Consider the following 24,657-nt stretch of genomic DNA (forward strand, 5'->3'; position numbering starts at 1 on the left):
GAGAGCCGCGTGTAGTCTGAAGCCCTCGGGTCTTGCTGGTGTTTCCAATTCAGTAATTTTCGGCAGCATGGATCGACAATGGGCCGGCGGAGCGGAAGACCAGTGGATAACGTGCACGGTGACAGATCAACGAGTTCTCGCCCATCAGTCTGTCCGAGAAGCCGTGTGGATATGGACCCGACAGCAGACGCCCGTTAACCGCCTTGGAACTTAGTCCTGTGTCACCGGTCAACGCAGATGCTATGGCTTTGTAAACATTCTTCTGGAAATGACTGTCATACCTAAGACGAGTAGACATTTTTCTTCATCGCAAACTGGTTTGATGCTGCTCACTGTGCCGCGTCCTCATCTCTATCCCTGTATGCCTGAATCCTACCGCATCCCTCTCACCACTTATGAAACAACATATAGCGCACATCATATGCATGCGCGAGGTAGACGGACGATATCTACGCGAGCTCAATCTTCAGGGTGCTCACGCGTCCGGATCCAATGTCACGGGTCATTAAGCAAGCTCAAACGAGCCAGTGTTTCCTCCTTTTTGAGGAAGACAATCAGAATCGCAGTCCGTTTCAGGTACGAGGGGGATTCTACCTAGAACAGTGTAGGTCTTCAACTGCAGCTTCCCTTGGGGTGTCCTGCCTAAAATTGTGCTCTCGTACAGACGCGCTCAACTACACCCGTGTCGAGTCCAGATCGCGAGTCTAACGGCAGGGGTTTCTACAGAGTTGGCAACAACTTTCAAATCATGGGCGTGTAAGGCACGCTCACATTCAGACCACGCCTCGAGTGGGACACATCCCCCTTGTCTCGCTGATTTGATACTGGCCACTGGCACGGGGGTGTTTTCAGTTCCATGGATCGAGTTCTTTTGCCGCACGTTCTCCAACCACAGGCTTGATAGTTGAGAGGTCCAATGATCTTGACCGAACGCGTCCATATGGGCACCAGGGAAAGCTGAGGCTGTGCAACAAGGAGGCTGCCAGTACCATACTGCTAGATTTGGTCACACCATTAGTTTGCCGTTGAGTTACGACCACTGCACAGGTTATTGCTGAGTAACTTTTGTTCGTTTGTCATTACGTTCGAGAACGAACTAATTAAGAAGCTGCATAACCAAGATCAGTGGCGATGCAGGAACCACTGACGGTGTTCGAGGCGTCGGAGGCCAGGAACAACACGGTTTGCGCCACTTGCTTGGGGTCGACCATTGTTACAGGTCCCTTCATCATATGGCAGTATCCCTCGTCGTTAATACCCTTGGTAAGAGTCTTCGAAATGTTGGTCTCCATTCCTGATGGAAGAACAGCGTTGCATCGAATTCCCTTGTCTGTGTAGAACGCTGCCGTGTTCTTCGTCAAGCCTACAAGACCATGCTTGGAAGCGGTATACGCAGCACCTATAGGAATGCCAATCAGTACCATCTCGACAAATTTCCAAGAACAGGTTTTACTTACCGGCAGCAAAGCCACGAAGAGCAGCAACGGATCCGATGTTGATTATCGAGCCCTTGATCTGCTTCTCCATCATGTGATTAACACCGAGCTTAGTGACCATCATCGGAGCTGTCAGGTTGACCGCAATGATGCGATCCCAGAGATCTTTTTCCAGTGTGCCGACCGGATCTGGATGATAAACATCGTCAGCGAAAATTCTCTCGTACAAGTATACATGACATCTGCCATGCCGCCGACAAGCTCTTTGAGCTAGGCACCACGGTATTCTTCATTCGATGCCAATGCCTTCTGTAAACATACCTAGGCGATCAGTGACTCCAGCATTGTTGACGATAATATCGATCTTGCCAAATTTCTTGATCGTCGTTTTGAACAGGTCCTCTAGGTCTTCCTCAAGGGTTACATTCGCCTCGACGGCAATTGCCCTTGACGAGTCGTGAGAAGACTCGAACTTCTGAACCAGATCGGTGTTGATGTCAATGGCGACCACGTTTGCGCCTGCTTCCAGGAAGAGATCTGTAATTGAGAGACCTAGGCCACCTGCACCGCCAGTGACGATTGCGGTCTTTCCTTCGAGCGACAAGACTGGCGACATGGTTTATTCGTTAATAAGTTTCGCGCTGAATGTACTCGTGTTATTGTGTTGGGCGTCCGGGGTTTGTAGCTGGTGGAGAGAAATATGATGTGTTTCTTGAATTGAGGCGTAGAATCACTGTGGTGGTGTAATGGACTTCATGGCCTCGTCTGCTTACGGCACCGTAGAAAGGCATGGAACGCCCCCCGATTGCGGGGGACGATGCGTTGTTCGCCATTCACAATCGCGAGCACGCAAGTTTATTCATGATTCTCTTCCAACCAGCCAATAAAATAGCTATTTTGACGTTGCTCGCTCGGCCGTTGATGATATACCTTCAATGTATGGGCCCCGACGTGTTGGCTACTACCTGGAAGGTGTGCATTGCTGGTCCTGAATGCTGTGACTCGGTGCACTGTGGAGGCATGGCCGAAGCATTACGTCATGACCCATTGCCTGGCCAACAGGGCAACCCTGGCCATAATTACGTATACTAGAGTTGAAGCTCGATCATGAGCGTGAATGTCGCTCTTCTTCGAGTTTCGGGTTCCTTCGCGTGTGAATCTTGACGTATGATAATTCTCAGCCAGGAGTGTGTACAGGGGACAGGCACCTTGTGTCAAGTGGGTTATCGTTGTGGTCGAGCCATGCAACGCGTTCACCACCCTGCATCTCCACCAACGACGTCGTTGACGTTCGCGGAGGCTGGAAGAAGGAGGCTCGCGAAATATGGTGCCTGGCAAAAAGCGTAAAAATAGAAAGATCGCAGGATCTGGATCAAGATACGGAGATCTTCCTGCACAATCGACGTAAGGAGGAAGGTGAAGCTGCATCCTTCGACAGCTCCTTCCTCAAATACCCCGCGTCTGCCTAGCTATCACCTCTTATCTTCCTACTTCCCATCCACTTCAAAAGACAAGACGCTTCTATCAGGTTGTGACATCGCTTCTTCACTGGGATCATTCACTTTCGCTTGACCATTATCTCTGTGTCTTGCGAAGACCGGCATCAACTGTAACTCGCATTCCCATCAACAACATCACGATCAATCTTCTCAACATGACCGGCGACTTCGTGTCTAATCCGAGCTTCGCCAACGAGACTTCCAACGTCTACTTCGAGCATTCTTCGGGCGTTCGTGTGGACACCAATGCCGTTCTGATCGAGGCAATCCGACGAGAGTACCCTCAGCTTCACCTTACCGTGACACCGACATACGCATGTGACCTTCTTCAATTCGCTGCCGCTGGAAAAGCTGCTGCTGCCCCTATCGACAAGGAAAATGATCGGCTGTATGTCCGACACTTTTTGGCGCCTGCCAGACGCCTTGACGGAGGCAACGGCCGCATTGTGGACGATGTCAAGTTTGGCAAGTTCTTGATTGACTGGGACGGCAAAGAGTACGTCGTCTACATTGCCGAGGGTCGCGATGGTGTAATGTCTTATCCACAAGTTCGCAATCAGTACATCTTGTCGTCCTCAGTACAGGCAACTGAAAAACTTCTACTGGAGGCTGGAAGATTTACAGGCAGCTTAGAAGGAGTGGTGCTTGTCTACGACCAAGGTTACTGGCAGAAGAACCATGAACTGTGGGAAAGTATCCAGTCGGCCGAATGGAAAAATGTCATCCTTGACGAGGATATGAAGTCAGCTCTCATCAAGGACGTGGACAACTTCTTTGACGGCAGAGAAACTTACCAGAAGCTGAAGGTGCCATGGAAGCGCGGCGTCATCTACTATGGTACATTGTAGCAACCATTCGTGCCTGCCGCGAATCATGCTAATCGTACCCTCGCTTTAGGACCTCCCGGCAACGGCAAAACCATCAGCATCAAGGCTCTGATGCATACACTCTATAAGCGAAAGGACCCCGTTCCTACACTCTACGTAAAATCGCTGGCGGGGCAAGTCATGTTATCCTACCATGTCAAAGTTACAAAGCTGACAACCTACAGTTATGGTGGCCCTGAGTTCTCACTCAGTACCATCTTCAAAGAAGCCCGCCGTTATGCCCCTTGCTACCTCATCTTCGAGGATCTTGACTCGATAATTACCGATTCAACACGTAGTTACTTCCTGAATGAGGTCGACGGAGTGCGTTCAAACGATGGTATCTTCATGGTCGGATCCACCAACCACCTTGATCGCCTAGACCCAGGTATCTCCAAGCGTCCCTCTCGCTTCGACCGCAAATACTATTTCCCCAACCCGAATCACGAGCAGCGTGTCAAGTACGCACAGTTTTGGCAGGGTAAACTAAAGGAAAATAAAGACATTGAATTTCCGGACAAGCTCTGTGAGGCAGTATCATCAATTACTGATGGCTTCTCCTTCGCATACATGCAAGAAGCCTTTGTGGCATCTTTGCTAGCTCTTGCGCTTAGCGACAAGGAGGAAGGTCACCATGATGCTGATCTTGACAAGCTTCCGTTGTGGCAGCAGCTCAAGAAACAGGTCAAGATTCTGAGAGAAGAGCTACACCACGATCCAGAGGAGGCCATGGCGGCGCTCAAGATCTAGTTGAAGTACTTTCTACCATGTTTTGCTTGTACAACGTTAGCTAGCCGGATCTACAGATCTTGCGATCATGAGGATCGAAACTGAATATTTGATAAACCTCGTACGCCCTTGCGATATTCTTGTGGGCCGGCTATCAGCAGGCGTGAAGCTAAACAAAACAATGAAATCAAGGTGATGCGGGTGTGCGAAGACATGTCTAGGCGAGCTGGAAGGGCAGGAGTAGCTCTCTGTGGGAGCGCTACACATACGTGATATGGCAAAGCTGTTACAAGATAGTAGGCACATGAGCAAGCATGTCTAATATTGTCCGTTGCAGAGTACTTGCGTATCGCAAACTGGAGGTCTGTTAAAAACACTCTTCAATGACCAGAGCCCATGTAGCACTTTGGATAGCGGTGTCGGTCTCTGCTTGCGCGTGTCAGGCTCGCGTCCACTTACATACATGTGAAAGCACTATACAAGTACTGACGAGGTGTTTGCAAAATGAGGACATGAGATGCCAGACACGCATGCAGGTACGCATGGCCGTTCAGGTGCAACGCGTTCTCAGATTCCGAGTGGAGAGGAACGTCGACCCGTGTCTATTCTGATCAAATTCTTCTGTCAGAGAGGTTTGTTGAAACAGGCTTGACAGGGTTTCGTGTTGGCCGCGTGCTCACTCATGCACGGACACCAACGTGACTTGGCGTCTGGTTGCAAGATCCTTTGGACTTCCCATCTTGGGCCTTTAATCCAACTGCGCCTCTACCATTGTGTAGCACCGCCTCCAAGAGAAATCTACATCACCGCAGTGCTGGCGGTGATGATGGTGATGATGCTGCCATCGCATCTCGCCGTTGTATCTCAAAGCAATGTACAACGAAAGAGACACTATTACAGGCAGCCACTAACCTGAGGGCGGGTTGGCGGCAGCCTAAACCATAGGTTCTCTTCATGGTCCAATGTTCCTTGCATCGTCATTGTTGACAATTGACTTGTGCCTGGAGTACTGCAGGTACCCTATTAGACCGTGTGACGCGGTCGAAACATTGAGTCTTCAACGCTCTAGTCTTCAATCGCTGCCTTTGGAATCATGCCAGCATTCTTTTCGGCCTTGCTTTTACTGGCCTGGTGCCTTGCGAGTATGACTCTTCGCTGTTGGGGGGCTGTGTCTGGTAGGTCGGTGGCCGAGCATGGTCACGATGTCTCTGCCTTGGGTTAGCCGGCTCCCTTCCATCACCACTGTGCGGACGCATCGGGCGCAGCCGAAGGTTTGCTTGTGTAGTAGATTCTACTTTTCTGTTTCGTCCTCGTGGCACACCTCGTCGCAGAGACAGTGGAAGTGCCTTGGCGGCATAGCCCCGGCCCTTTGATTTCTTCCTTTGTTGCTTCCTCTCTGAATATAAAAGACCAACTTGGGCCGCAAGATATTGACCTTTCCTCCCCTCTCCAATTCACAATCAACCATCTGCATACCAACTACCAACAGCCAACCACATCAACATCGGCGTCCAACGACAGTACAAGCTTATTCAGTCAACCCAACGATCCAAGTCATACTCAAGATGCCTTCCAACACATCTTCATCCAAGTCCTCTGGCAGCGGCAAGACGCCTTCCTCCAACACCTCTGGTGGAAAGCCGCCAGTTTCCAGCTCTAAGCCCACGGTTCATAACTACGGTCCTGGCGTGAAACGCGGACCCGCTGAGCCGTCGTCCCGTGACGCTCTTAATGCTCGCAAATGGCGATGAGCCGGCACTCAGCACCAATATCAACAACTACAACGAAACTGAGCAATCGTAACCATCCAACCCTCTGCATGTTTCCTGCTGGATAGAGCATCAACGACCGACATCAGACTCCAGTGTGTCACACACGCATCTACGATCAACAGTGGCTCAAAGATCTCAAGTAACCCAACATTTGAGCCTCCTCCAAAGATCGATCATAGCCCATATTTTTGGGTCAACTTTCGAGAGTCATGCTCTGCAACAATGGAATTGTCCAACCCTTTGATCACGCGTCTGAACATCTGGATTTTTGATTCCCGCGACCTTTTTTGATTGGAGGATGTTTTCCCCGTCCAACGCACGTTTTCCCCCTTTCGCGCAAGATGGAATTATTTGTCAATGGACATGTGCGGTGAAGACGGGCAGATACGGAGAACACAAGAAAGACAGGAACAGGAATGGCGGGTAGGGACATGAACTACATGCGAGTCAATCCTGTACGACGGGTTCCTGGATCATTTGAAATAATGGGTAGCTAGGTAGTTTGGTTCTTTTTAGGCGATAGCACGCGCGGTACCCGGCAGTCAAGTCACTTTATTTTATTTTAAACCACCTTCTTGTGTCATGATGCTGAAACCAAAGCTTGATTTCGTTTCGTATCTAAGGATCTGTCCGCATCATCAGATGTCTTGTTCCTTGATTTTCCCGACACCCCTTCTGATACTCGACTTGCTTCCAAATAGCATAAGACTAGTTTGATCTTGGCCTGGTAGAGAGCAGAGCAGCAGAGTGGAGCGGTCATTGCACGACGTTCGGGGGTTCCCTGGCCGTGAGCGAGAACCTCAATATGTGTTCGATGCTCATTGGCGGCTTTGACGGGTCGAGGTTGTGCCTTTGTAGTCTCCTGACATGGTCGGGCACGACGTCTACCATATCGACATCCATCTTCTCCTGTTTCGCTTCTGCCTTTTTGCCGCCTTCCCCTTCTTCGTCGTCTTCGTCCTCGTCATCGCTATCCCATAGCTTGCGGCGCAGACCGGTGACGACGTTCTCGATGCCGAGTTCGTGTTCTTCGAGGGTGAAGACGTCGTCGAAGGCATCGCTACCCATATCGCGAGCGACTCTGTTACCTTCTGGACCGGCCCAATTCCAGAGGTCGGTCAACTGTGCAGTGGTCATGGCCTGGAGAGGCTGTGAAGCGGGCTGAGGGCCGTCCACGTCCGCGCCGTTTGATTGACTAGGATCGGCAGTGCTGGCAGCAGCATGTCGCTCTCCATTCGCGATCCAATCTTCAACTTGTGGCTGTAACTTCTTGCGCAGCAGTTGAGTGAGCAAGTCTTCCTGGGTGCGGCCGGGGTATGCTGGCAGAGGGTAGACGTGGGCGTTTGCTAGGAGGGGCTGAGCATTGATGAGGGTGTGATGGAGTGAGGCGATGTTGTGTGAGAGTAGTGTGGCCGAGTTCTGCAGTGAAGGCCTATTTTCAAGGGCTGGCGCATTAGTGAGCAGTTGCTAAGCTACGGTTTGGCTTTGTCGCATACCACGAGGGGAGGGGATCGTTGGTGTCTAGATCGTGGAGGAGTTTGCCTATGCTATTGGCGAGGGTGTTTAGGCGCTGGCGCACCTGCTCGAGAGAGCGAAGCGATTCGACCGACATTATTGCGAGGCGTGGTATAGAAGAGAGAAGGTTAATGAATGAATTGGCTTGCGACAGTTGATGGTGGATTACATGCACAAGGTCGGCATAACTGCAAGCTTCGCTGCTTAGTTATGCACGATGACGCTCTCGTCGATGGTTCGTGGTTGACTCTCCCGCCCGCAGTTCGAATGGTGGCCGGGCGTGTTGATCAGCAAACACATTTCACCATCTTCAAGCTCGCTCGTCGGCACCTATCCGCTATGCTGCAAATATAATGTTGATATTGGTATACGACCATACGAATTCTCCGCGACCCAACCCCGTCACTCCTCGCGCCTCATAGGCCCGCAGCGCAATCATGTATGCCCCTCAGAGGATGCGACTATGGGTATAGCGATGGCTGCTTACCAGGTCCAGGTTCGAGAAAGACCTCTATGCCCTTATTCGGGGCATGAGGAACCACAAGGGCAATGAGAAGGAATACATCCAGAACAGCCTGAAGGAATGCCGCCGCGAAGTACGGAGCCCCGACATGGACAACAAGGCCACCGCCCTGCTCAAGCTGGTCTACCTCGAGATGTTCGGCCACGACATGTCATGGGCCTCGTTCAACGTCCTCGAGGTCATGTCCAGCCAGAAGTACCTGCAGAAGCGTGTCGGCTACCTCGCTGCCGTCCAGACTTTCCGTCCCGATACCGAGGTCCTCATGCTGGCCGAGAACCTGCTCAAGAAGGACTTGAACTCGCCGCAACTGCCTACTATCGGCCTTCCGCTTGTCACCATCCCTCATGTCGTCAACCCTTCCATGGCAAACTCGCTCTTGACCGATCTCCTGCCACGCCTTACCCACTCCTCGCCCGCTATCCGCAAGAAGACAATCGTCACCCTCTACCGTCTAGCCCTCGTGTATCCTGAAACTCTCCGTCCAGCATGGCCGAAGATCAAAGAACGTCTCCTCGACGAGAACGAAGACTCGAGTGTCACGGCTGCTATCATCAACGTCGTTTGTGAACTTGGCTGGAGAAGACCACATGATTTCCTGCCTCTGGCTCCTCGTCTGTTTGAACTACTAGTTCAGGGCTCCAACAACTGGATGGCTATCAAGATCATCAAGCTTTTCGCTACTCTCGTACCCCTGGAGCCTAGGTTAATCAAGAAGCTACTGCCTCCACTAACCACTTTGATTAAGACAACCCCGGCTATGAGTTTGTTATACGAGTGTATCAACGGTATCATTCAAGGTGGCATCCTGGACGGAGCAGAAGGCACTGTTGAGGGTGATGAGATTGCTCGTCTCTGTGTTAGCAAACTGCGTGGGATGCTCGTGGTCGAAGGCGATCCGAACCTGAAATACGTCGCTCTGCTCGCTTTCACCAAGATTGTAGCTTCCCATCCTCAGCTTGTCGCTCTACATTCAGATGTTGTTGTTGAATGTATCGATGATCCAGATATCTCGATTCGAACAAGAGCTCTTGAACTGGTTTCTGGCATGGTAGATGGAAGCAACCTTATGCCAATCGTCGAGCGTCTTCTCCGACAGCTTAGAGAGGCCACTCCCGCTTCGGCTTCTGACGATCCGATCAACGACAGAGGCATGCATGGCGGTGTTGTTCCCTCAGGAGACTCGGACGATGAAGAGGCTGCCGAATCATTGCGAAGAAGAGAAGCGCGCTCGTCAAAAGCCCTTCCTCTTCCTGAAGACTACCGTCAGAGTGTCATTGAGAACATACTCGATATGTGTTCAAGAGACACGTACGCCAACATTTCAGACTTTGAATGGTACATTGGAATTTTGGTTGACCTTGTTGGCCACTGCCCGACGGTGGGCGCTCAAGCATCAGACAGCTCTTCTACCAAGTCGACAACAAATGTTGCCCAAAGCATTGGTCTCGAACTTCAGAACGTTGCCGTTCGCGTGAAGAGTGTACGACCAGAGGCAGTTGCTGCAGCACAGTCATTGATCATTGTAGAGCGCAGAAGAGACCTGTTCCCTGCTTCTGGAAACGGAGCACAGGCTGTACTGGCTTCCGTAGCCTGGATGGTTGGTGAATACCCTGACCTGCTTCCCGACCCGCAAGCGGTCTTGAGTTCGCTACTTCACACCTCTAGCGCTCAACTTCCTGCGAGTATCCTTGCCATCTACATCCAAGCTATTCCCAAAGTTTTCGCACGCCTGACATCTAACCAAGAAAGATCATGGACTGCATCCAGGAAATCACAATCCGATCTGCTCATGGCCAGAATCATCCACTTCTTGGAGCCACTTGTACAACATCCACATCTTGAAGTCCAGGAGCGAGCCGTCGAGTATCTTGAGTTGATGCGCGTCACATCCGAAGCGATTCAAGCTCATGCTGTTGAGGGCGAAGACGACGGGTTTGTCGACCCGCCGCTACTACTTACCCAAGCTATACCTTCCTTGTTCATGGGCCAGGAGCTGAATCCTGTTGCTAGTGGTGCTCTTAGCAAAGTGCCACTCACTGACGGCTTGGATCTTGACACGCCTATCAACGACAACTTGCAAATACTCCTATCACAAGCGGACTATGACGACATGTCGTTCCCAGACGAGGATAACGTTTCCAAGTTCTACTTCGAGAAGCCATCAGCAGTGGCAATCCAGCCAGCGACTGCGGCTGATTATCTAGAACCCAAGGAAGCCACGCAGACCGGATCTTACCAATCCGAGGATCGCAACATTGATCCAAAGGACATTGCTAAGAAGAAGGCTGAAAGGCGCGAGCGTTATAGAGATGATCCGTTCTACATCGACTCGGAGCGAGTATCAGGAACCTCAACACCACTGCATAATATTCTCAAGAGCAGTAATGGCGAAGAACTGGACATCGACTCGATTCCCATCATGGATCTGCAACTCGACAGCAACAACACAGCAGCTGAAGCAGATCGTCTACGAAAGTCCAAGGCATCCAAAAAGTCTCGTAACAAACGTGTTGAGATTGCTCAAGATGAGACTATAGGAGACGATGACGCCCCTGCCGCGGCGGCAGTTCCCACCAAAGCCTCCCTACTCAGCAGACCCAAGAAGTCTCTTCTGCATGTCGACAGCAGTGGTCTCTCGTCCCTCTCGCTATCAGAGAATGCAACTGCTCGCGAAACACAACTAGACTTTGAACGCCGCCAACAAGAGGAAGAAGAAATGGCAAAGGCAATCAAAGAAGTCGAACGCGCGCGTCTGGAAATGCAAAGGGCACAAGAAAGAGTGGAAGCAACACATATCCCCGAAGAAGGCACATTGGTCAAGCGCAAAAAGAAGAAGACGAAACCAAAGGCCCCTGAAGAGGAAAAGCCTGTAGAGTGTGAAAAGGCGGGTGACGATGCAGAAGGTACGACAGCGGCCAAAAAGAAGAAAAAGAAGAAGGCCAAGGAGGAGAATGTGGAAGAAGCAGCTGGTGATGCAGGTGCAGAGGTAGAAGCCGCGACTGTCAAAACGAAGCGGAAGAAGAAGAGGCAGATCAACTTTGATGAGCAAGGGGACGCTCCCGCGGCCTGAGTCGGCCTCTGAAATATAAATCGTGACTTCCTACAATCTCACCTCTCTATCGCAACGTCGTGCATCACTCCTGGTTCCACTTCACGCTCTTACATCTCACCTCCTCGTTGACGAAATATCCAGCCGCCTCTACCTCTGCAATCATCCTCTTTGCAAGCGTTTTGTGAAGACTTGAGTAGCTCATGACTAGCTCTTTGCACATCGTTTCCACAACGTGTTAGCACCCGAAAGCCATGGATCTGGATCAATATCCTGCTGCCATATGTTGTCTTGCTTCAAGCAAAAGTAGAAAGACGATCTTGCCCGATGCATTGGTTAATGAGCTTGTTTTGTGACCACATACAAAGGCCCGAAACGCAATGCAATAAATACCTTCAGACACCATTTTGAGACCTGCAGCTCAACCTACCTGCAGCTCAACATGTATAAAAAGAGGCGCGTTTGCCGGGCTTGGACACTCACAGTGCTTCAAATACATGATATTTGACACATCTTATTTGCAGATCTCTCGAGAAATCGATCGTCCTCGTGAATCGATCTTCACATTTAGTTCATTGCCCATAATATGCATTTGTGTCCACACGTAAATATTTGATTTCACATATTGATGATGGTAGACACCTCGAAGGAAAATTCAAAGGATTAAAATTATCTCTCATTTCGGTGTTTGTCAAAGGGGTATATAACTCATGTGTATCGTTGACGTTTGAACCCATGTAACTGCTTTTTGTTCTTTTGCAAAAGCAACTTCCCCCCTAATGGTGTAAAAAGAAGGGAATTTGTAAAAGGGATAGAAATCGAAAGATACAAATAAAACGGAAAAGGAGGCCGGAAGGATACAGAAAAGGGCGCAAGAGTGTAAGGGTGTAACAAGAAGGTTGGTGCGAGTGAGCTTCGTCAATAGAGTCGTGTGATCCTCCTGCCTGGCTTCCTTGTTTGGGATCCAAGACACGTCGAACCACATCCTTCGTCAAAGCCTTTTGACCTGGACTTTGTTTGGGATTGACCGATGGTCCACGACGACGTGTGTATTTGAATCCCGGCGGTGGATTGCGACAATTGATTATTGGACGTCCCGGCGAGTGTGTCTGCGAGCGAAGGGTTCGCGTTCGTGAAAATATCCGACGGCTCTACAAAAGGATCGTTGTTAGCTGCCAGTCTGTGACAGAAAGGAAAAACGGTTTGTATACCTCGGGTTCGAGCGGAGGTTCTGGTTCCTCGTCCTCGAGCTCGTTTGTCATAGCACTTTGAGCCAGTCTTTGCTGACCAGAAGCAATATACTCAGATCCCCAACTCTACTCTTCGTCTTCGTCCTTGCCTTCGTGCTTTCCGCCGTCCTTTCTGATAGGAATCTTGATGCCTTGACCGGCAAAGCATTTGCTGAGTTCGGTGCTCTCAATCACACCAGGGAACTTCTTGGCTGAAAAGACCTGGAAAGGCTCGGAGAAGACGGTGGCCAGAACGGGTTTCGAGCCATTGGCAAGCTTGTTGGTCTGGTCTCTTCCGGCGGAAATGTCGAAAAAGCTCATCTTAAGGCGGAAAACCGCCTCGGTGCGCACGGATAAATCTTGCAAGACAAACCAGTGGCCTTCTTTTCCTTGGGGATCACGCAGCGTGTTGGCGTTCACAGTAAGACTGCCGATCAGATTGCGGGTGAACATGCCACCATTTGTCTGTTGCTGCGGCACGGGAGGCTGGTATTGTTGCGGAGGGTACATTTGTGGCTGAGCACCGGGGTATTGACCGTAGGCGGGGCCCATCGGAGGCTGTGCGTAATGGCTAGGAGCAGGAGCAGGAGCAGACATGTACATGGGCATGTGAGGTTGTGGGCCATACCACTGCGGAGGGTAACCTGGTGGGGGCCCATAGCCAGTGATCTGGCCGGTTCGAGGATCGTGGTAAGCGACTTGAGGAGGTGCATACAAGGTCGGGCGCTCGGCTGGCGGAGGGTACGAGGTGGTTGTGGCTGTCGAGATGGACGTGGCAGGAGAGTTGGTCGATGCTTTGACAATGTTCTTTTCGGCATGGCCATGTTCGTCCCAGAGGTCGACCTGGAGAATAAAAAAACTGGGGTCTAGCTGGCTGTAGCAGGCGTCAGTTCAGTCGAGCTTGCTGCACACAAGATTGGAAAGCACATACTCTGCTGGCACCTCCTGCTGTGTCCGCGTATCGGTAACGACAAGGCGCACACATGGCGGAGGAGTGATAGGTCTTCGGTCCTGCAAATGTCTCAGATGGGCCAAATTCTGTGCCACGCGTGTGGTTGCTTACCTTGTCTCCGAAGCCACACATGCGCGCTCGGATGGGCTGCTGCACGACAACCAAAGAATATTTCAAATTGTCCTTGGTTTGAGAAATGATGTGAGCAGTCTGGGTCACCGGTGGAGCTGCTTGCATTGCTTGTCCGTTTGCTTGCATTGACAGTTGTTGTCTGTGATCGTACTGAGGATGAGGGGGTCCGGGGTAACCTGGGTGGCCGCCATAGGCGGGCGGGAGGTTTTGTGTCTGAGCCATGGTGGTGGTAGCCAAACGGTGATTTGATCTCGAGACGTCCTGCGGTGCAAGATGGGCTACCAATTGGAGCTCAGGAGTGCGGGCACTAGAGCTTGGAGAGGGCTAAGAGACCTGAAGAAGAGGGCTGGGTCGATCCGAGAGATGGAACACAGAAGATTGGGGTGTAGAAGATTGCAGTGAGAGCTGCGGTGTGGAGGACTTTGTCTTGGGCCTGTGTCAAGACGAGCGCATCGACTAGATGGCAGTCGCGCGCGTTACACCAACCGGAGAGAAAGCGCCCACGTTGCAGCGGCCGTGCGTTTCAGGATGTGCGCCCTTGAGAAAGCGAACACGGGCGTGTAGATATCGAGTAGAAGCTGTAGAGGGAAGTTGCCTTTGGACCCGATATACACGGATTGCGAGTGATGCGTCTAGCCTCGGACTCGATCGAGGACAGGAATGTATAGCGGCGGGAGCGCGGGGAGCGAGTGACTTGAGAGGGTGTTTTCTGAGACGCCGAACAGGGAGGACAGAGCAAACTCGGGGGCTCACGAGGCAGGCACAGGATCAATCGCGACACTTGTTCAAGCAGAGTGGAGAAAAGAACAGGAAGGAATACTGGAGCAGCGCGTCCAAGCCTTGATGAACTCGACCTGGATCGCCCGCCATCATCTTTTGGTTCGTCGTCAGAAGATAGAGAACCGCCACTAGGCTGGGTTCGGGCCTGTTAGCCTGTACCGAATGAGCGTACCGAAAACCTTTTTGGCCGCCCGGGAACGAATCGGATGCCTCCAGACCGTTGTTGCGCCATCTTTATCCTCGTGCCTTGATCTCCAGGGGATCCTAACCACCTCAATTCTCGATTATTGCCATCAATCAATGAACGAGGAACTGTTCGCAAACCCTCTGTTTGAACCTCAACTGCCTCATCGCGCAAGCGAAGTCCGCCGTGGCTGACCTGATTGCTGCATCTCGACTGAAACCAGGTTGCCTGCAGGCCCTCTCCAATCTGAGACAATCTCACTCCATCACTCGCGCCCAGTGCAATGGCGCAACTCTTCCCGATGACAGCCACGACGGTTTGTCATCTGGACTTCTGGGTCGATTCTTGCCCTGGATACTTCGCTACCATCACGGTACCGCGACGGCAATGGCTTGTCAGAGGGCTGCCGTTGGGAGAGGAAACCATCCACCGACCCTTCAGTTTCCACCGACTGCCATGCCGGCATTGCAGTAGCGCGCGCTCTTCATTAACCCGTCAAGACATATTCTCGGAATATATATACAATTTCATGCCGTCCAATTTACAGTACATGTATAGTACCTTTCTGTCTATCATCATTATTCAATACTCAACAAATGCTGCGTAACGAATAGTCTGCTGATGCCTCCTTTCAAACGGAGGAGGTCCAGACGGTGACCTAGCAGAAGCTTCCTGGCCCAATAGTGATAACTGGCGTTTTTCAGGCTCGAGTCAACACATCTCTTACGTGCGTACGAGAGTGCATTGTTATACAGAGATTTCAACAATCAAATCTCATTACTCAAACCTCAAGCCAGAAGGCTGGAGACCCATAGAAGGTTGAGAAATTTTTACGAGATGCAATCTCCGAGTCTAAGGCGGCAGCATGTGGAAGATACTGGTGCATGCAGTAAGACAATAGTGCTAGCGATGGGGCTTGAGAGGAGCATCCCTAAAAGTGCATTCAAGAGAATGGATGACACGTCAACAGTCGATGGTATATAAAGCCGCAGTACGCCTTGCAGCAAGATACATGAGCAGAGGGTCGAGCTCAGGGGAACATCCGATGAGAAACCACTGCGGCAGGTCCATGGCAGCAACAGAAAGTGAAGGTCTTCACCTGACGCGATGCGATGAGGTCGTCTGAGCTCTGTGTAGAGAGGCTGAAGTCACGCAGAGTTGAGAAGGTTTGATTGATGGTTTGAGCAGCTGTCGCGTGGGTTACCGGACCAAGATCGATCCCTGATTCGTGCGCAACCACCAACGCGTTGTGACGTAGCCAGCCAAAGCATCCACACCCTTGGATCTGTGAGAACCTGGAGAAAGCACTTTGACAGGACACATCGATCATTCGTCCTAAACTCACACGTTATAGCACCTAATCGCAACCATGTCCGGTAAGTGAACATGTGGCAGACTAAGAAGGTGTCATTCTAACAAAAGACCAGCACCGCCAGTAGATTACTATGCCGCCCTCGAGGTTGACCCCAAGGCAACACAGGAGCAAATCCGCACCGCCTACAAGAAGTACGTTATCTTGCCTCTAAATCAAGAATATGCGACTAACGACACTCCTCCAGACAAGCACTGAAGCACCACCCCGATCGTGTCCCTGCCGACTCTCCCGAGCGCACAACCCGCACCAGAAAGTTCCAACAGATCAACGACGCCTACTACACCCTCTCAGACCCAACAAGACGAAGAGACTACGATGCCACAAGACGCTACCACGGATTCGGTTCCGGATTTGGCTCGGGCTTCGGTGGCGGCTCAAGCTCCAACACAGCTCCTCCAGGCGGATACGGAGATCCAGAGGAGGAGATCCCTAGACCAGAGCCTGGTAGCCAGCAAGGAGCTGGTTTCAGCTTCCCATGGAGCGCCTTTGGTTTCGGTGGCCAGGCAAAGACGGAAGAAGATGCGAACAAGTTTAGCAGCGAACAGTTCGGCAACGTCTTTGAGGAGATGCTCAGGTACGTCTTCTTCGGTTTGTTGAGTTCGCTCGTATCTTGATACTAATAGTTTCACAGGGAGCAAGGTATGGCTGAGGGCGAAAACAACTCACCCACTGGCAGATTCTGGTCCATGATCGGTGCAGTCAGCGGAGGCGCAATGGGTTTCATCATCGCCAACGCTCCAGGTGCCATTGCAGGCGCAGTAGCCGGCAATAGACTCGGTGCTGTCAGAGACAACAGAGGCAAGAGTGTATACTCTGTCTACCAAGAACTGGACCAGCCAGCAAAGATGCGCCTGCTTAGCGAGCTGGCAACCAAGGTTTTCGCTCACGCCATTAGCTGAGCGGCTGTAATATCATGAAGTTTATGACTGGTTAATTGGCTTGGTCTCACGTGGTTTTTGGAGAGGACGGTCACGACGCATGCAATACCCCTATCAATGAACATTTCCCACCACTACTGTGCATTTGCTGAATTTGTATTGGGTATCTCGCTTGCTTTTATACATGGCTTCTGGTGGGTTGGATTAGAGGATGACATGCCTCATCGTTGGACTGACTGAGTGTCTCTATTGAGAAGCTCTTTCACGGCGATGAGCTCGGCCTGGTCGTATCCATCCCAGCCTTTCTCACCACTCATGCTACGTCTGACAATTTCCGAAAGCTTCTTGGTCGAGAGCTCGCGCAGCTTCTCCACCGAAGCGACGGATGGTGGTGGCAGGTCGCCGACTGTTGCGTCTGATGATTGTGCTTTTTGGGGCTTGTTGCTCGTTTGAGACAAGGCTTCAAGGAGGCGTTGTGATGTCTGTTGTGGATTAGTACTGACTAACGCGAGCAGGATCCAAGGGTGAAACGTACGAGTTTGAGACCGTAGTAGCCACGGAGGTAGTCGTCGCACAGTTCGATGCTACGGCAGAAGCTGCGTTGAGCATCTGCGAGTAGCTTGAGCTTGCTTCCAGCATCCTCTGCTGCGTTGGCAGAGACGAAGAGGAGTTCACCCAGACGAGCATGAATCTAGCATATGTTAGCAGGCCGAACATCCACGTATGTTCGAGGAGGTTGTACGAACGTTCCAAGCATTCGGCGTGATGAGCAACACCTCTTCCAAGCAAAAGACAGCCTGAGCATGCGCACCCTGCAAGAAGTAAAGCTCAGCCAACTCAGCCCATGCCTCAGCATCAATAGGCGAGCTATCCAACAACTCGGTCAACGCCTTTGTCGCATCGGCCACCTTGCCCAACCCTCTCAACAGCGCAACCTTTCTCTTCAAGACCGGGATGTTCGCAGGCTTCTCCTCAAGCAACTCGTCATAGCTCTTCAACACGTTCAACAGTGCCTTGTCGTCTGCTGCGGTTGCTTCCTCGTAGAGTCCACGTAATGCTTGGACGCGCTCGTTGTCGGGTCCAAAACGTTGGGACAGTTGTTCAAGGCAGATGTATGCGGTTTCATCGTCGCCGGTGCGTAGACAGGCGACAAGCAGGTTCTCGTTTGCTTGCCATTGCTCGGCCGATTCGGAAGTCGTGAGGAGAGAGAGCGGGTAAGGGAGACTGCTGGGTGCTTGGCTACGGAGCCATTTTGGCGCCAGTTGTGAGAGTCGCAGCGACTCGGTGTGTGAGATTTGGGTCGGAGGTGCTAGCAATTGATCAATCATCTTGTTGTGTGAGTTGAGCTGTAATGTACAGGTTGCTTGCTGAGTTGTGGTGGAGCTTCTCCAGCTTGCTGTCTCCAACTCCGCGCGATATCCGCCAAGAGATGGGCCGCGACCCTGTCTATCATCAGCCCGATACCAATCAAGATGATCATGATCTTCCCACAGGGATCTGTCGAAAGAGGCAATTTACGCGCTCTCTTTGGACAGGCATGATAACATTAAAAACTTCTTGCCTTTCGACAGTGATGGGAGCCTCAGTCAAGAGGAGAGCCACGTATCTGTGTAATTTCTGTTCATGCCTTTCGAACAACAAGGAGAGTGGACGGTTGGACGAGTACGAAAAACAGCTTGAAGGTAGTCTGAGCTACTAGGTGTGCTTGAAAGATTGTGTGGTATCATGAAATCGTATATATATGTAAAACAGGGTAAAGGCTCGGTGCGGAACTAACAGCCTATCTACCAAAGCCTGTCAGAACGGCATACCATATCAAACCCCCTTAGAATAGACATTTGAGGAGACGTTCAATCTAGACGTCCTCCTTGAATTCATCGTGGCTACCATCAGTGCTAAGAGTAGCATTGCGGCCAGTACCTTCCCTCTTCTCGTTAAACTCAGTAGCGTTGCTCTTGTTGCGAGCGGCGTCCATGGCCATGCCAGCATGAACAGAGGAAGTACGTCTAACCTCGTCTTGCTCACGCTCGATGTAGGCCAAAGGACGCTTAGTGCTGATAGCGTCCTTGTGACGGAAAACGAACACATCGTGGTTCTCACGGAAGAAGCGGTCCATGTCTTCAAGCGTTCTATCAGCTGTCTCCGGATACCACAGGTACACGACAGGGATAAAGCTGAAGTTGAAAACTGTCCAGATGATGTAGAACTTCCAGTGGATACTGTTGATTCCGATAGGGGTGATTTCAACAACCATGCTAAGCTTATGGTTAGTACAACTCGTATCAGTCTAGAGGAGGTAGGACTCACAAGTTCATGATCCAATTAGTGGCAGTACCAAGAGCAGCTCCTTTGGTACGCATTGAGAGTGAGTTAATCTCAGTGGGATACAGCCAAGGGACTCCCTGCCATCCGATACCGAAGAAGACCTGTACTACGATTAACACGGAGATCCAAGTGAGTACATATGAAACAGGGGACTTACGTAGTAGAGGAAGAAGAAGGCAATTGATGCAGACGCGACCTCGTTCTTGTGAGCATAGCCATCCATCTCGTTGAAGCGCAGCAAGATGGTAATCAACAGATAACAACACCCTTGACCGAGCGAAGCATAAATCATCATATTGCGGCGACCCCACTTTTCCACGTTAGGGATCGATATGAATGAGAAAAGAAGGTAGGAAACCGAGTTGCAAGCTGCGAGAAGACGGGCCAGCTTCTCAGTGAGACCGACAGACTGGATCAACACAGTAGGCAAGTAGTAACTTGTCACGTTGATACCACCCAGCTGCTGCATTGCTTGGGCACCCATTCCCAAGAAGAGACGACGCATGGTGCAGGTGCCTCCCTCCTTGCCAGTCTTGCCCCTAAGAAGCTCACCCCAGGAAGGTGAGTTCTCGCGTTCATAGTCGACCGCGTACTGAATCTCGTTGCTTGCAGTGATGATATAGGGATCATCGTGGGTAGCTGACTCCAGGGCGGCCAGGATATGGTTAGCTTCTTCGACGCGGCCCTTGCTGATGAGCCAACGAGGAGATTCGGGCAACCATGGCACAGTTGCATAGAGGATGACGATGAAGATGAACTGGAAGGCAAGAGGAACACGCCATGAGACGCCTCCGTCAAGGTAAGAGAAGCCAAACGTCACCCAATTGCTTAACATGAAACCGAATATGTTCAAAATCACGATAAGGCTGTCAGCGAGGTAAAATAGGGTGGACCCAATGAAACTCACTCTCGATGATGACCAATTTACCACGCCACGAGGCCTTAGATGTTTCTCCTTGCCATACGGGTGCAGTTGATGTGTTGATACCGTTGCCAATACCAGCGACAATACGGCCAACGATCATTTGAGGTACTCCGAATGCTGTACATTGGAGAAGAGCTCCGACAGACATAATCGTGGTTCCTAGTAGAATTGAGTTCTTGCGTCCAAGAGGGTCGCCGATCATGACTGCTGCAATGGCTCCGAAGAAACATCCGATATCGTAGATGGCGGTGATGGTTGAGAGCAGACTTGCATTGTCGGCAAGGTTAAGCTGGTTGATATAATCTTGGGTAACCACAACGCCACCAAAAACACCCTGTTTGAACTCTTAGTTGTATCCCATCACTTAGACTGGCAGTTTCTGCTCACCTGGTCGTAACCAAATAGGGTCATATCAGTGGCACAGGCAACAGTGACCCATACTGTCAACCAAGTACCGGTCATACCAAAGTACTTTGGTTTTGTCATGGCCTTTTCAGACATCTTGCTGTCAGAAGGATATTGGTGTGGAGGAAGAGTGTGGAGATCTGGAGGAGACGCATCTTGACGAGGGGAAAGTCAGATGTTTATATACGAGGTCGCTAGCAGTTCCTCCGGTCTCATACAGACCAAAGAATGCTCGATCCTGCCATGAGTCGGGTGCTTGGAGCAAAGGCACAGACGCACCTTCCATGCATGACGTCGCGCGTGGCTGTCTTCGAGAACAACGGTCTAGTCGCACGTAACTAGATGTAGGAGTTGTTTAAATGCCCGGAGATGTTTTCAGTCCGGACAGAGCTCTTGACACTGAGAACAGGCAAGAGCGCGTCCTTCCTACTCACAATGGCAGCATAGAGAACGACTCAAGGAGATACTCTTCTTCGTACTCATGCAGTATCAAGAGTGTCCCCGAACAGTGATCGCATGGGATTGGAGCTAAGGCTGTCGATCTGGAGACACAAGTTGGAGTTAGTGCCTTCCCCCGCACAATGGCACGAGCCTGAGAATTCGGTCCTTCGCCGGAGGTGAATACGATGACGGCAAGGCAATCGCCTCTACAAATGAGCCTTGCCTTTAGCCATATTGTAAGCACTTACTGAATGGCAGGTAGTGAAGCGTCAAGAAAAGTCGTAAATCCCCTTCCACGCCTCCCAAATTCGATAGATACCATCCAAGCTTTGTCCAAGGGCAGTAAGTCGAGGGCAAGCTCGTGGGACGAGAATAAGCTCATCCGTCAAACGGCGAGCACTTCCGCATGAGAAACAGATATGACGCAGGCGGCACACGAGCAACACTTTACGCGTGTCACCAGAGAACTTGTTAGACGAAACATGGCATCGAGGGCGGAGGCCCCTGGGGCGGGCGTACTTCGTAGTTTCTCCAACACGTCTGCGGCTTCATCTACACGGTCACAACTCACAAGGATACTTCTCGAACGGTAATCCAGATTGAAGACCTCCGCGTTACGGAACACTCTGAAGCCTTCGCACGCATTCTCTGTACAGATGCACGACTCTTTTGGACTGGAGGACTCTGGTTTCCAGGGAGAGCCTTGCAAGCAGGACCTCTGAGATTTTGAGGGCACTTGGCATTTCTGGAACTTGAGTAGTTCGGTTAGGATCATATATCTCCAGATAGAGCACTCTCAATAAATTGTGCGTCGAAATGTCAGGAGTTGCTCAATAGTACGTACGGTAAGGGGGCAGGTAGGCGGACCCCCGGTACAAGCAAGACCCGATTCCAACTCGTACTTTCTGAAACTTGCGGCGTCTCTTACCTCTCGCCATACCATCTCCCTTCTTGTCAGATATCTTGTGACTCCCCGGAAGCCGAACTCAGACGTGCCTAATGGACCTCTCTCATGGCATACACGGATCTGGCCATCTCCACCGATTGCAACATGCCCAATCTCTCCATGCTGCAGCAAGTCGATCAAGCGCGAATACATCCTTTAGCAGCCATCCTAGCTTCCAGCCAGGATTGGAGTCTACAAACCTACAAACATTCCTGTGCAACTTCTGGACTTCCCTCGGAATCTATCGTCTCTGAGAGTAGATAACAATTCCACCATGGAACATTGGAACCTGTTGACATCCGAAGTCCCAGCTGTACGCAACACAATCAGTAAGCGTTGCTGACGCCCCGGCGAAACCTGCGTTACTAACAGTGCCGATGACTCAAGCCACCCAGTACCACATGGCGTCCAACGTCCTGGAGTCATAAAGATTTGAAAGAGTCATCCTCACGGACACAATTTGAGTCATAAGCGCGCGCATACTCGTTTCCATTACCGATGCCGAAGTCCATATAACTGCCGCGAGTTCGACTTCATAGCATCCATATTCGGTTCAAAGATTTGTCTTTTTGTTACCATCAACATGCTGGAGACCTACGACAAGACCACTGGCATGGAATGTGGGAGTGAGCTGCTCAAAAACCAGTTTCTCTTCGACCCTGCCTATCGCAACTTGAACCACGGTATGTGACCAAGCCCTTCCCAGAGCATCAGTGCTTCTCGAACATCAAACGAACACCAATCATGATCATACTCGGGATCTCCACACACACAACCTTCTTTAGAAGAACGTTTGAAGGACAATTTCATTCTCGGTACTGACCGACAACTTTCTTTAGGCAGCTTTGGCACGTATCCTCGCTCGGTGCGAGATGCTCTACGACAGTCGCAAGACGAATGCGAGGCAAGACCTGATGCCTACATTCGCTACGCCTATCCAAAAGCGTTAGACGTGGCCAGAGAGGCTGTTGCAAGTTTGGTCAATGCCCCTGTCCAGACTGTGGTATTCGTCCCTAACGCCACGACTGGAATTAATACCGTCTTGCGAAATATCACCTTCGCCAAGGGAGATATTATCTTGTATTTTGCCACGATCTATGGCGCATGTGAAAAGACCGTTACACATATCTGTGAGACAACTGCTGCTGAGTCATTGAAAATCGACTATACCTATCCCGTGTCAGATGACGCTCTTTGCGAAGCTTTTGAAAAGGCAGTCTCTCAGGTCAAAGCCGCCGGCCAGAACCCTCGGATCGCCATATTCGATACCATCGTCTCGCTCCCTGGCGTGCGCGTTCCTTTCGAGCGCTTGATCTCTGCCTGCCGTCAGCATGGTATTTTGTCGCTAGTCGACGCGGCTCACGGCATCGGGCATATACCCTTTGATCTGACACAGCTGGATCCTGACTTTCTCGTTTCGAACTGCCATAAGTGGCTCTACACGCCAAGGGGCTGTGCCTTGCTCTATGTGCCTGAAAGGAACCAGGGTCTCATCAGGTCGACTCTGCCAACCAGCCATGGGTTCGTTCCCCTCCCTACTGGTGGGGCTCCGATCAACAACCCCTTGCCTCCCAGCACAAAAAGTGCTTTTGTTGTCAATTTCGAGTTCGTAGGAACAGTCGACAATGCACCGTACACTAGCCTGCCTGCTGCCGTCGAGTTCAGGAAGGCCATAACATGGCAGGGTAAAAGCGGTGAAGACGCAATCATGAGCTACACGCAGGATCAGGCGCGGAAGGCAGGCAAGCTGGTGGCTAAAATCCTGAACACCGAGGTCCTGGAAAACGCAGAAGGCACTTTGGGCAACTGCAACTTCGCCAACGTCAAGCTACCCCTAGACTCCACTATGCTTGCCGGTGGTGAAACCGGAAAGGCCGTGAAGATCGCCCAATGGATTGCGAACAAGTTGGTCGATGAGTACAGCACATTTATCGCCATCATTTTCCATGCGGGTGCTTGGTGGGTCAGACTCAGCGCGCAGGTTTACCTGACCATGGAGGATTGGGAATGGGCGGGTAACATTTTGAAAGATGTTTGCGAGAGGGTTAGCAAGGGGGAGGCTTCTGAGTAGAGGATGCATCCTTGTCATGCATCAGACGGGTCACATGTAGCGTGTCCGGCCAGAAATCGAGTTCCACACCAAGTTGAAAAGGGCTGTTAGAGTGACAAAGCTCTTCTCCACAAAAACTTCGGCATCATGGACAGTTGGTCGGGGAGAAGGCAGCTAATGACGGACGGGCCTTTCCGTATTACACAATCAACAACTCAAGAGCTGTGCAAAGGGTGAAAAGATAAATTTCTCTTCGTGATACGAGAATCGGTCATAATTTGGGTTCTTCTCTGTAGCTTCTAGTCCTTCGCGTGATGCAAATGTTTTTGACAACCTATGCAGTAGCACCCTTTCAGCCCTGACTCGAGGAATTTTCTCGAAGGCTGAACACGAAGAAGCTTATGCATCACTAATATGAACGTAGCTGTAGAAAGATTGTACCGTACTCGGGTTCCTCCTGTCCTGTGGGAGATACGGTCAACTTCGCTCCATGCTTCTCGATTGAATTTGACTGTGTAGGGGGGCGTCAAAATTCACACTCTCATCGGACTGCTGTGCCAAGTCCAAAAGCATCTTGCCTGTCTATGTCAGTTATATTGAACAGAGAATCTGTTCGACGGAAGTAACCATAACAGCCTCCTGGGTG

General features: G+C 51.0%; 10 protein-coding genes across 10 annotated transcripts; 4 read left to right on the forward strand and 6 right to left on the reverse strand.

The window, feature by feature from the left end:
• Nucleotides 1–1,051: 1,051 nt before the first annotated feature.
• Nucleotides 1,052–2,329, reverse strand: M438DRAFT_345990 (NAD(P)-binding protein). Its single transcript, XM_029905570.1, has 3 exons — nucleotides 1,758–2,329; nucleotides 1,458–1,625; nucleotides 1,052–1,399 (listed from the first exon to the last, which is right to left on the reverse strand). The coding sequence occupies exons 1-3, from the start codon at nucleotides 2,050–2,052 to the stop codon at nucleotides 1,101–1,103; spliced, it is 762 nt and encodes a 253-aa protein (XP_029760084.1). The 5' UTR covers nucleotides 2,053–2,329; the 3' UTR covers nucleotides 1,052–1,100.
• A 452-nt stretch (nucleotides 2,330–2,781) lies between these two features.
• Nucleotides 2,782–4,860, forward strand: M438DRAFT_297717 (P-loop containing nucleoside triphosphate hydrolase protein). Its single transcript, XM_029901965.1, has 3 exons — nucleotides 2,782–3,772; nucleotides 3,833–3,935; nucleotides 3,987–4,860. Exons 1-3 carry the CDS (start codon nucleotides 3,091–3,093, stop codon nucleotides 4,549–4,551), a joined length of 1,350 nt encoding a protein of 449 aa, XP_029760085.1. The 5' UTR covers nucleotides 2,782–3,090; the 3' UTR covers nucleotides 4,552–4,860.
• Nucleotides 4,861–6,889: 2,029 nt separating this feature from the next.
• M438DRAFT_345994 (uncharacterized protein) lies at nucleotides 6,890–7,921 on the reverse strand. The gene is made up of 2 exons (XM_029905571.1): nucleotides 7,799–7,921; nucleotides 6,890–7,734 (listed from the first exon to the last, which is right to left on the reverse strand). The coding sequence occupies exons 1-2, from the start codon at nucleotides 7,912–7,914 to the stop codon at nucleotides 7,059–7,061; spliced, it is 792 nt and encodes a 263-aa protein (XP_029760086.1). The 5' UTR covers nucleotides 7,915–7,921; the 3' UTR covers nucleotides 6,890–7,058.
• A 393-nt stretch (nucleotides 7,922–8,314) lies between these two features.
• On the forward strand, nucleotides 8,315–11,410 carry M438DRAFT_274519 (Adaptor protein complex AP-3 delta subunit; the record flags this gene model as incomplete). The annotated part of the gene is made up of 1 exon (XM_029900718.1): nucleotides 8,315–11,410. A coding segment is annotated over one exon (3,096 nt), but the record flags the coding sequence as incomplete, so codon positions are not given.
• Nucleotides 11,411–12,705: 1,295 nt separating this feature from the next.
• M438DRAFT_355744 (uncharacterized protein) lies at nucleotides 12,706–13,924 on the reverse strand (the record flags this gene model as incomplete). The annotated part of the gene is made up of 3 exons (XM_029907056.1): nucleotides 12,706–13,492; nucleotides 13,550–13,629; nucleotides 13,682–13,924. The coding sequence occupies 3 exons, from the start codon at nucleotides 13,922–13,924 to the stop codon at nucleotides 12,706–12,708; spliced, it is 1,110 nt and encodes a 369-aa protein (XP_029760088.1).
• An 831-nt stretch (nucleotides 13,925–14,755) lies between these two features.
• Nucleotides 14,756–15,135, reverse strand: M438DRAFT_345997 (uncharacterized protein; the record flags this gene model as incomplete). The annotated part of the gene is made up of 1 exon (XM_029905572.1): nucleotides 14,756–15,135. One exon carries the CDS (start codon nucleotides 15,130–15,132, stop codon nucleotides 14,932–14,934), a length of 201 nt encoding a protein of 66 aa, XP_029760089.1. The 3' UTR covers nucleotides 14,756–14,931.
• Nucleotides 15,136–15,843: 708 nt separating this feature from the next.
• M438DRAFT_24825 (DnaJ-domain-containing protein) lies at nucleotides 15,844–17,040 on the forward strand. Its single transcript, XM_029899613.1, has 4 exons — nucleotides 15,844–16,042; nucleotides 16,094–16,172; nucleotides 16,226–16,615; nucleotides 16,673–17,040. Exons 1-4 carry the CDS (start codon nucleotides 16,036–16,038, stop codon nucleotides 16,938–16,940), a joined length of 744 nt encoding a protein of 247 aa, XP_029760090.1. The 5' UTR covers nucleotides 15,844–16,035; the 3' UTR covers nucleotides 16,941–17,040.
• Nucleotides 17,041–17,080: 40 nt separating this feature from the next.
• M438DRAFT_319707 (uncharacterized protein) lies at nucleotides 17,081–18,293 on the reverse strand. The gene is made up of 3 exons (XM_029902848.1): nucleotides 17,666–18,293; nucleotides 17,455–17,610; nucleotides 17,081–17,401 (listed from the first exon to the last, which is right to left on the reverse strand). The coding sequence occupies exons 1-3, from the start codon at nucleotides 18,245–18,247 to the stop codon at nucleotides 17,141–17,143; spliced, it is 999 nt and encodes a 332-aa protein (XP_029760091.1). The 5' UTR covers nucleotides 18,248–18,293; the 3' UTR covers nucleotides 17,081–17,140.
• A 481-nt stretch (nucleotides 18,294–18,774) lies between these two features.
• M438DRAFT_274447 (general substrate transporter) lies at nucleotides 18,775–20,655 on the reverse strand (the record flags this gene model as incomplete). Its single annotated transcript, XM_029900713.1, has 5 exons — nucleotides 18,775–19,174; nucleotides 19,227–19,345; nucleotides 19,402–20,110; nucleotides 20,148–20,503; nucleotides 20,557–20,655. The coding sequence occupies 5 exons, from the start codon at nucleotides 20,653–20,655 to the stop codon at nucleotides 18,775–18,777; spliced, it is 1,683 nt and encodes a 560-aa protein (XP_029760092.1).
• A 1,889-nt stretch (nucleotides 20,656–22,544) lies between these two features.
• Nucleotides 22,545–24,032, forward strand: M438DRAFT_355747 (PLP-dependent transferase; the record flags this gene model as incomplete). The annotated part of the gene is made up of 2 exons (XM_029907057.1): nucleotides 22,545–22,644; nucleotides 22,801–24,032. 2 exons carry the CDS (start codon nucleotides 22,545–22,547, stop codon nucleotides 24,030–24,032), a joined length of 1,332 nt encoding a protein of 443 aa, XP_029760093.1.
• Between the last annotated feature and the right edge of the window lie 625 nt (nucleotides 24,033–24,657).

Source organism: Aureobasidium pullulans (assembly GCF_000721785.1).
Source record: "Aureobasidium pullulans EXF-150 unplaced genomic scaffold scaffold_10, whole genome shotgun sequence".
NCBI classification, from domain to species: domain Eukaryota; kingdom Fungi; phylum Ascomycota; class Dothideomycetes; order Dothideales; family Saccotheciaceae; genus Aureobasidium; species Aureobasidium pullulans.

Excerpts from the sequence above, each read along its gene's own strand:
- M438DRAFT_345990 (XM_029905570.1), bottom strand. The coding sequence starts at position 2,052 with ATGTCGCCAGTCTTGTCGCTCGAAGGAAAGACCGCAATCGTCACTGGC. Across the intron at positions 1,626-1,757 it reads TGGAGTCACTGATCGCCTAG|ATCCGGTCGGCACACTGGAA; the intron begins GTATGTTTACAG and ends TTTATCATCCAG. Across the intron at positions 1,400-1,457 it reads TCTTCGTGGCTTTGCTGCCG|GTGCTGCGTATACCGCTTCC; the intron begins GTAAGTAAAACC and ends GCATTCCTATAG.
- M438DRAFT_297717 (XM_029901965.1), top strand. The coding sequence starts at position 3,091 with ATGACCGGCGACTTCGTGTCTAATCCGAGCTTCGCCAACGAGACTTCC. Across the intron at positions 3,773-3,832 it reads GCGCGGCGTCATCTACTATG|GACCTCCCGGCAACGGCAAA; the intron begins GTACATTGTAGC and ends CCCTCGCTTTAG. Across the intron at positions 3,936-3,986 it reads TACGTAAAATCGCTGGCGGG|TTATGGTGGCCCTGAGTTCT; the intron begins GCAAGTCATGTT and ends GACAACCTACAG.
- M438DRAFT_345994 (XM_029905571.1), bottom strand. The coding sequence starts at position 7,914 with ATGTCGGTCGAATCGCTTCGCTCTCTCGAGCAGGTGCGCCAGCGCCTA. Across the intron at positions 7,735-7,798 it reads AACGATCCCCTCCCCTCGTG|GCCTTCACTGCAGAACTCGG; the intron begins GTATGCGACAAA and ends CCTTGAAAATAG.
- M438DRAFT_24825 (XM_029899613.1), top strand. Across the intron at positions 16,173-16,225 it reads ATCCGCACCGCCTACAAGAA|ACAAGCACTGAAGCACCACC; the intron begins GTACGTTATCTT and ends ACACTCCTCCAG. Across the intron at positions 16,616-16,672 it reads GTCTTTGAGGAGATGCTCAG|GGAGCAAGGTATGGCTGAGG; the intron begins GTACGTCTTCTT and ends ATAGTTTCACAG.
- M438DRAFT_319707 (XM_029902848.1), bottom strand. The coding sequence starts at position 18,247 with ATGATTGATCAATTGCTAGCACCTCCGACCCAAATCTCACACACCGAG. Across the intron at positions 17,611-17,665 it reads TCACGCCGAATGCTTGGAAC|ATTCATGCTCGTCTGGGTGA; the intron begins GTTCGTACAACC and ends AACATATGCTAG. Across the intron at positions 17,402-17,454 it reads GCTACTACGGTCTCAAACTC|ACATCACAACGCCTCCTTGA; the intron begins GTACGTTTCACC and ends AATCCACAACAG.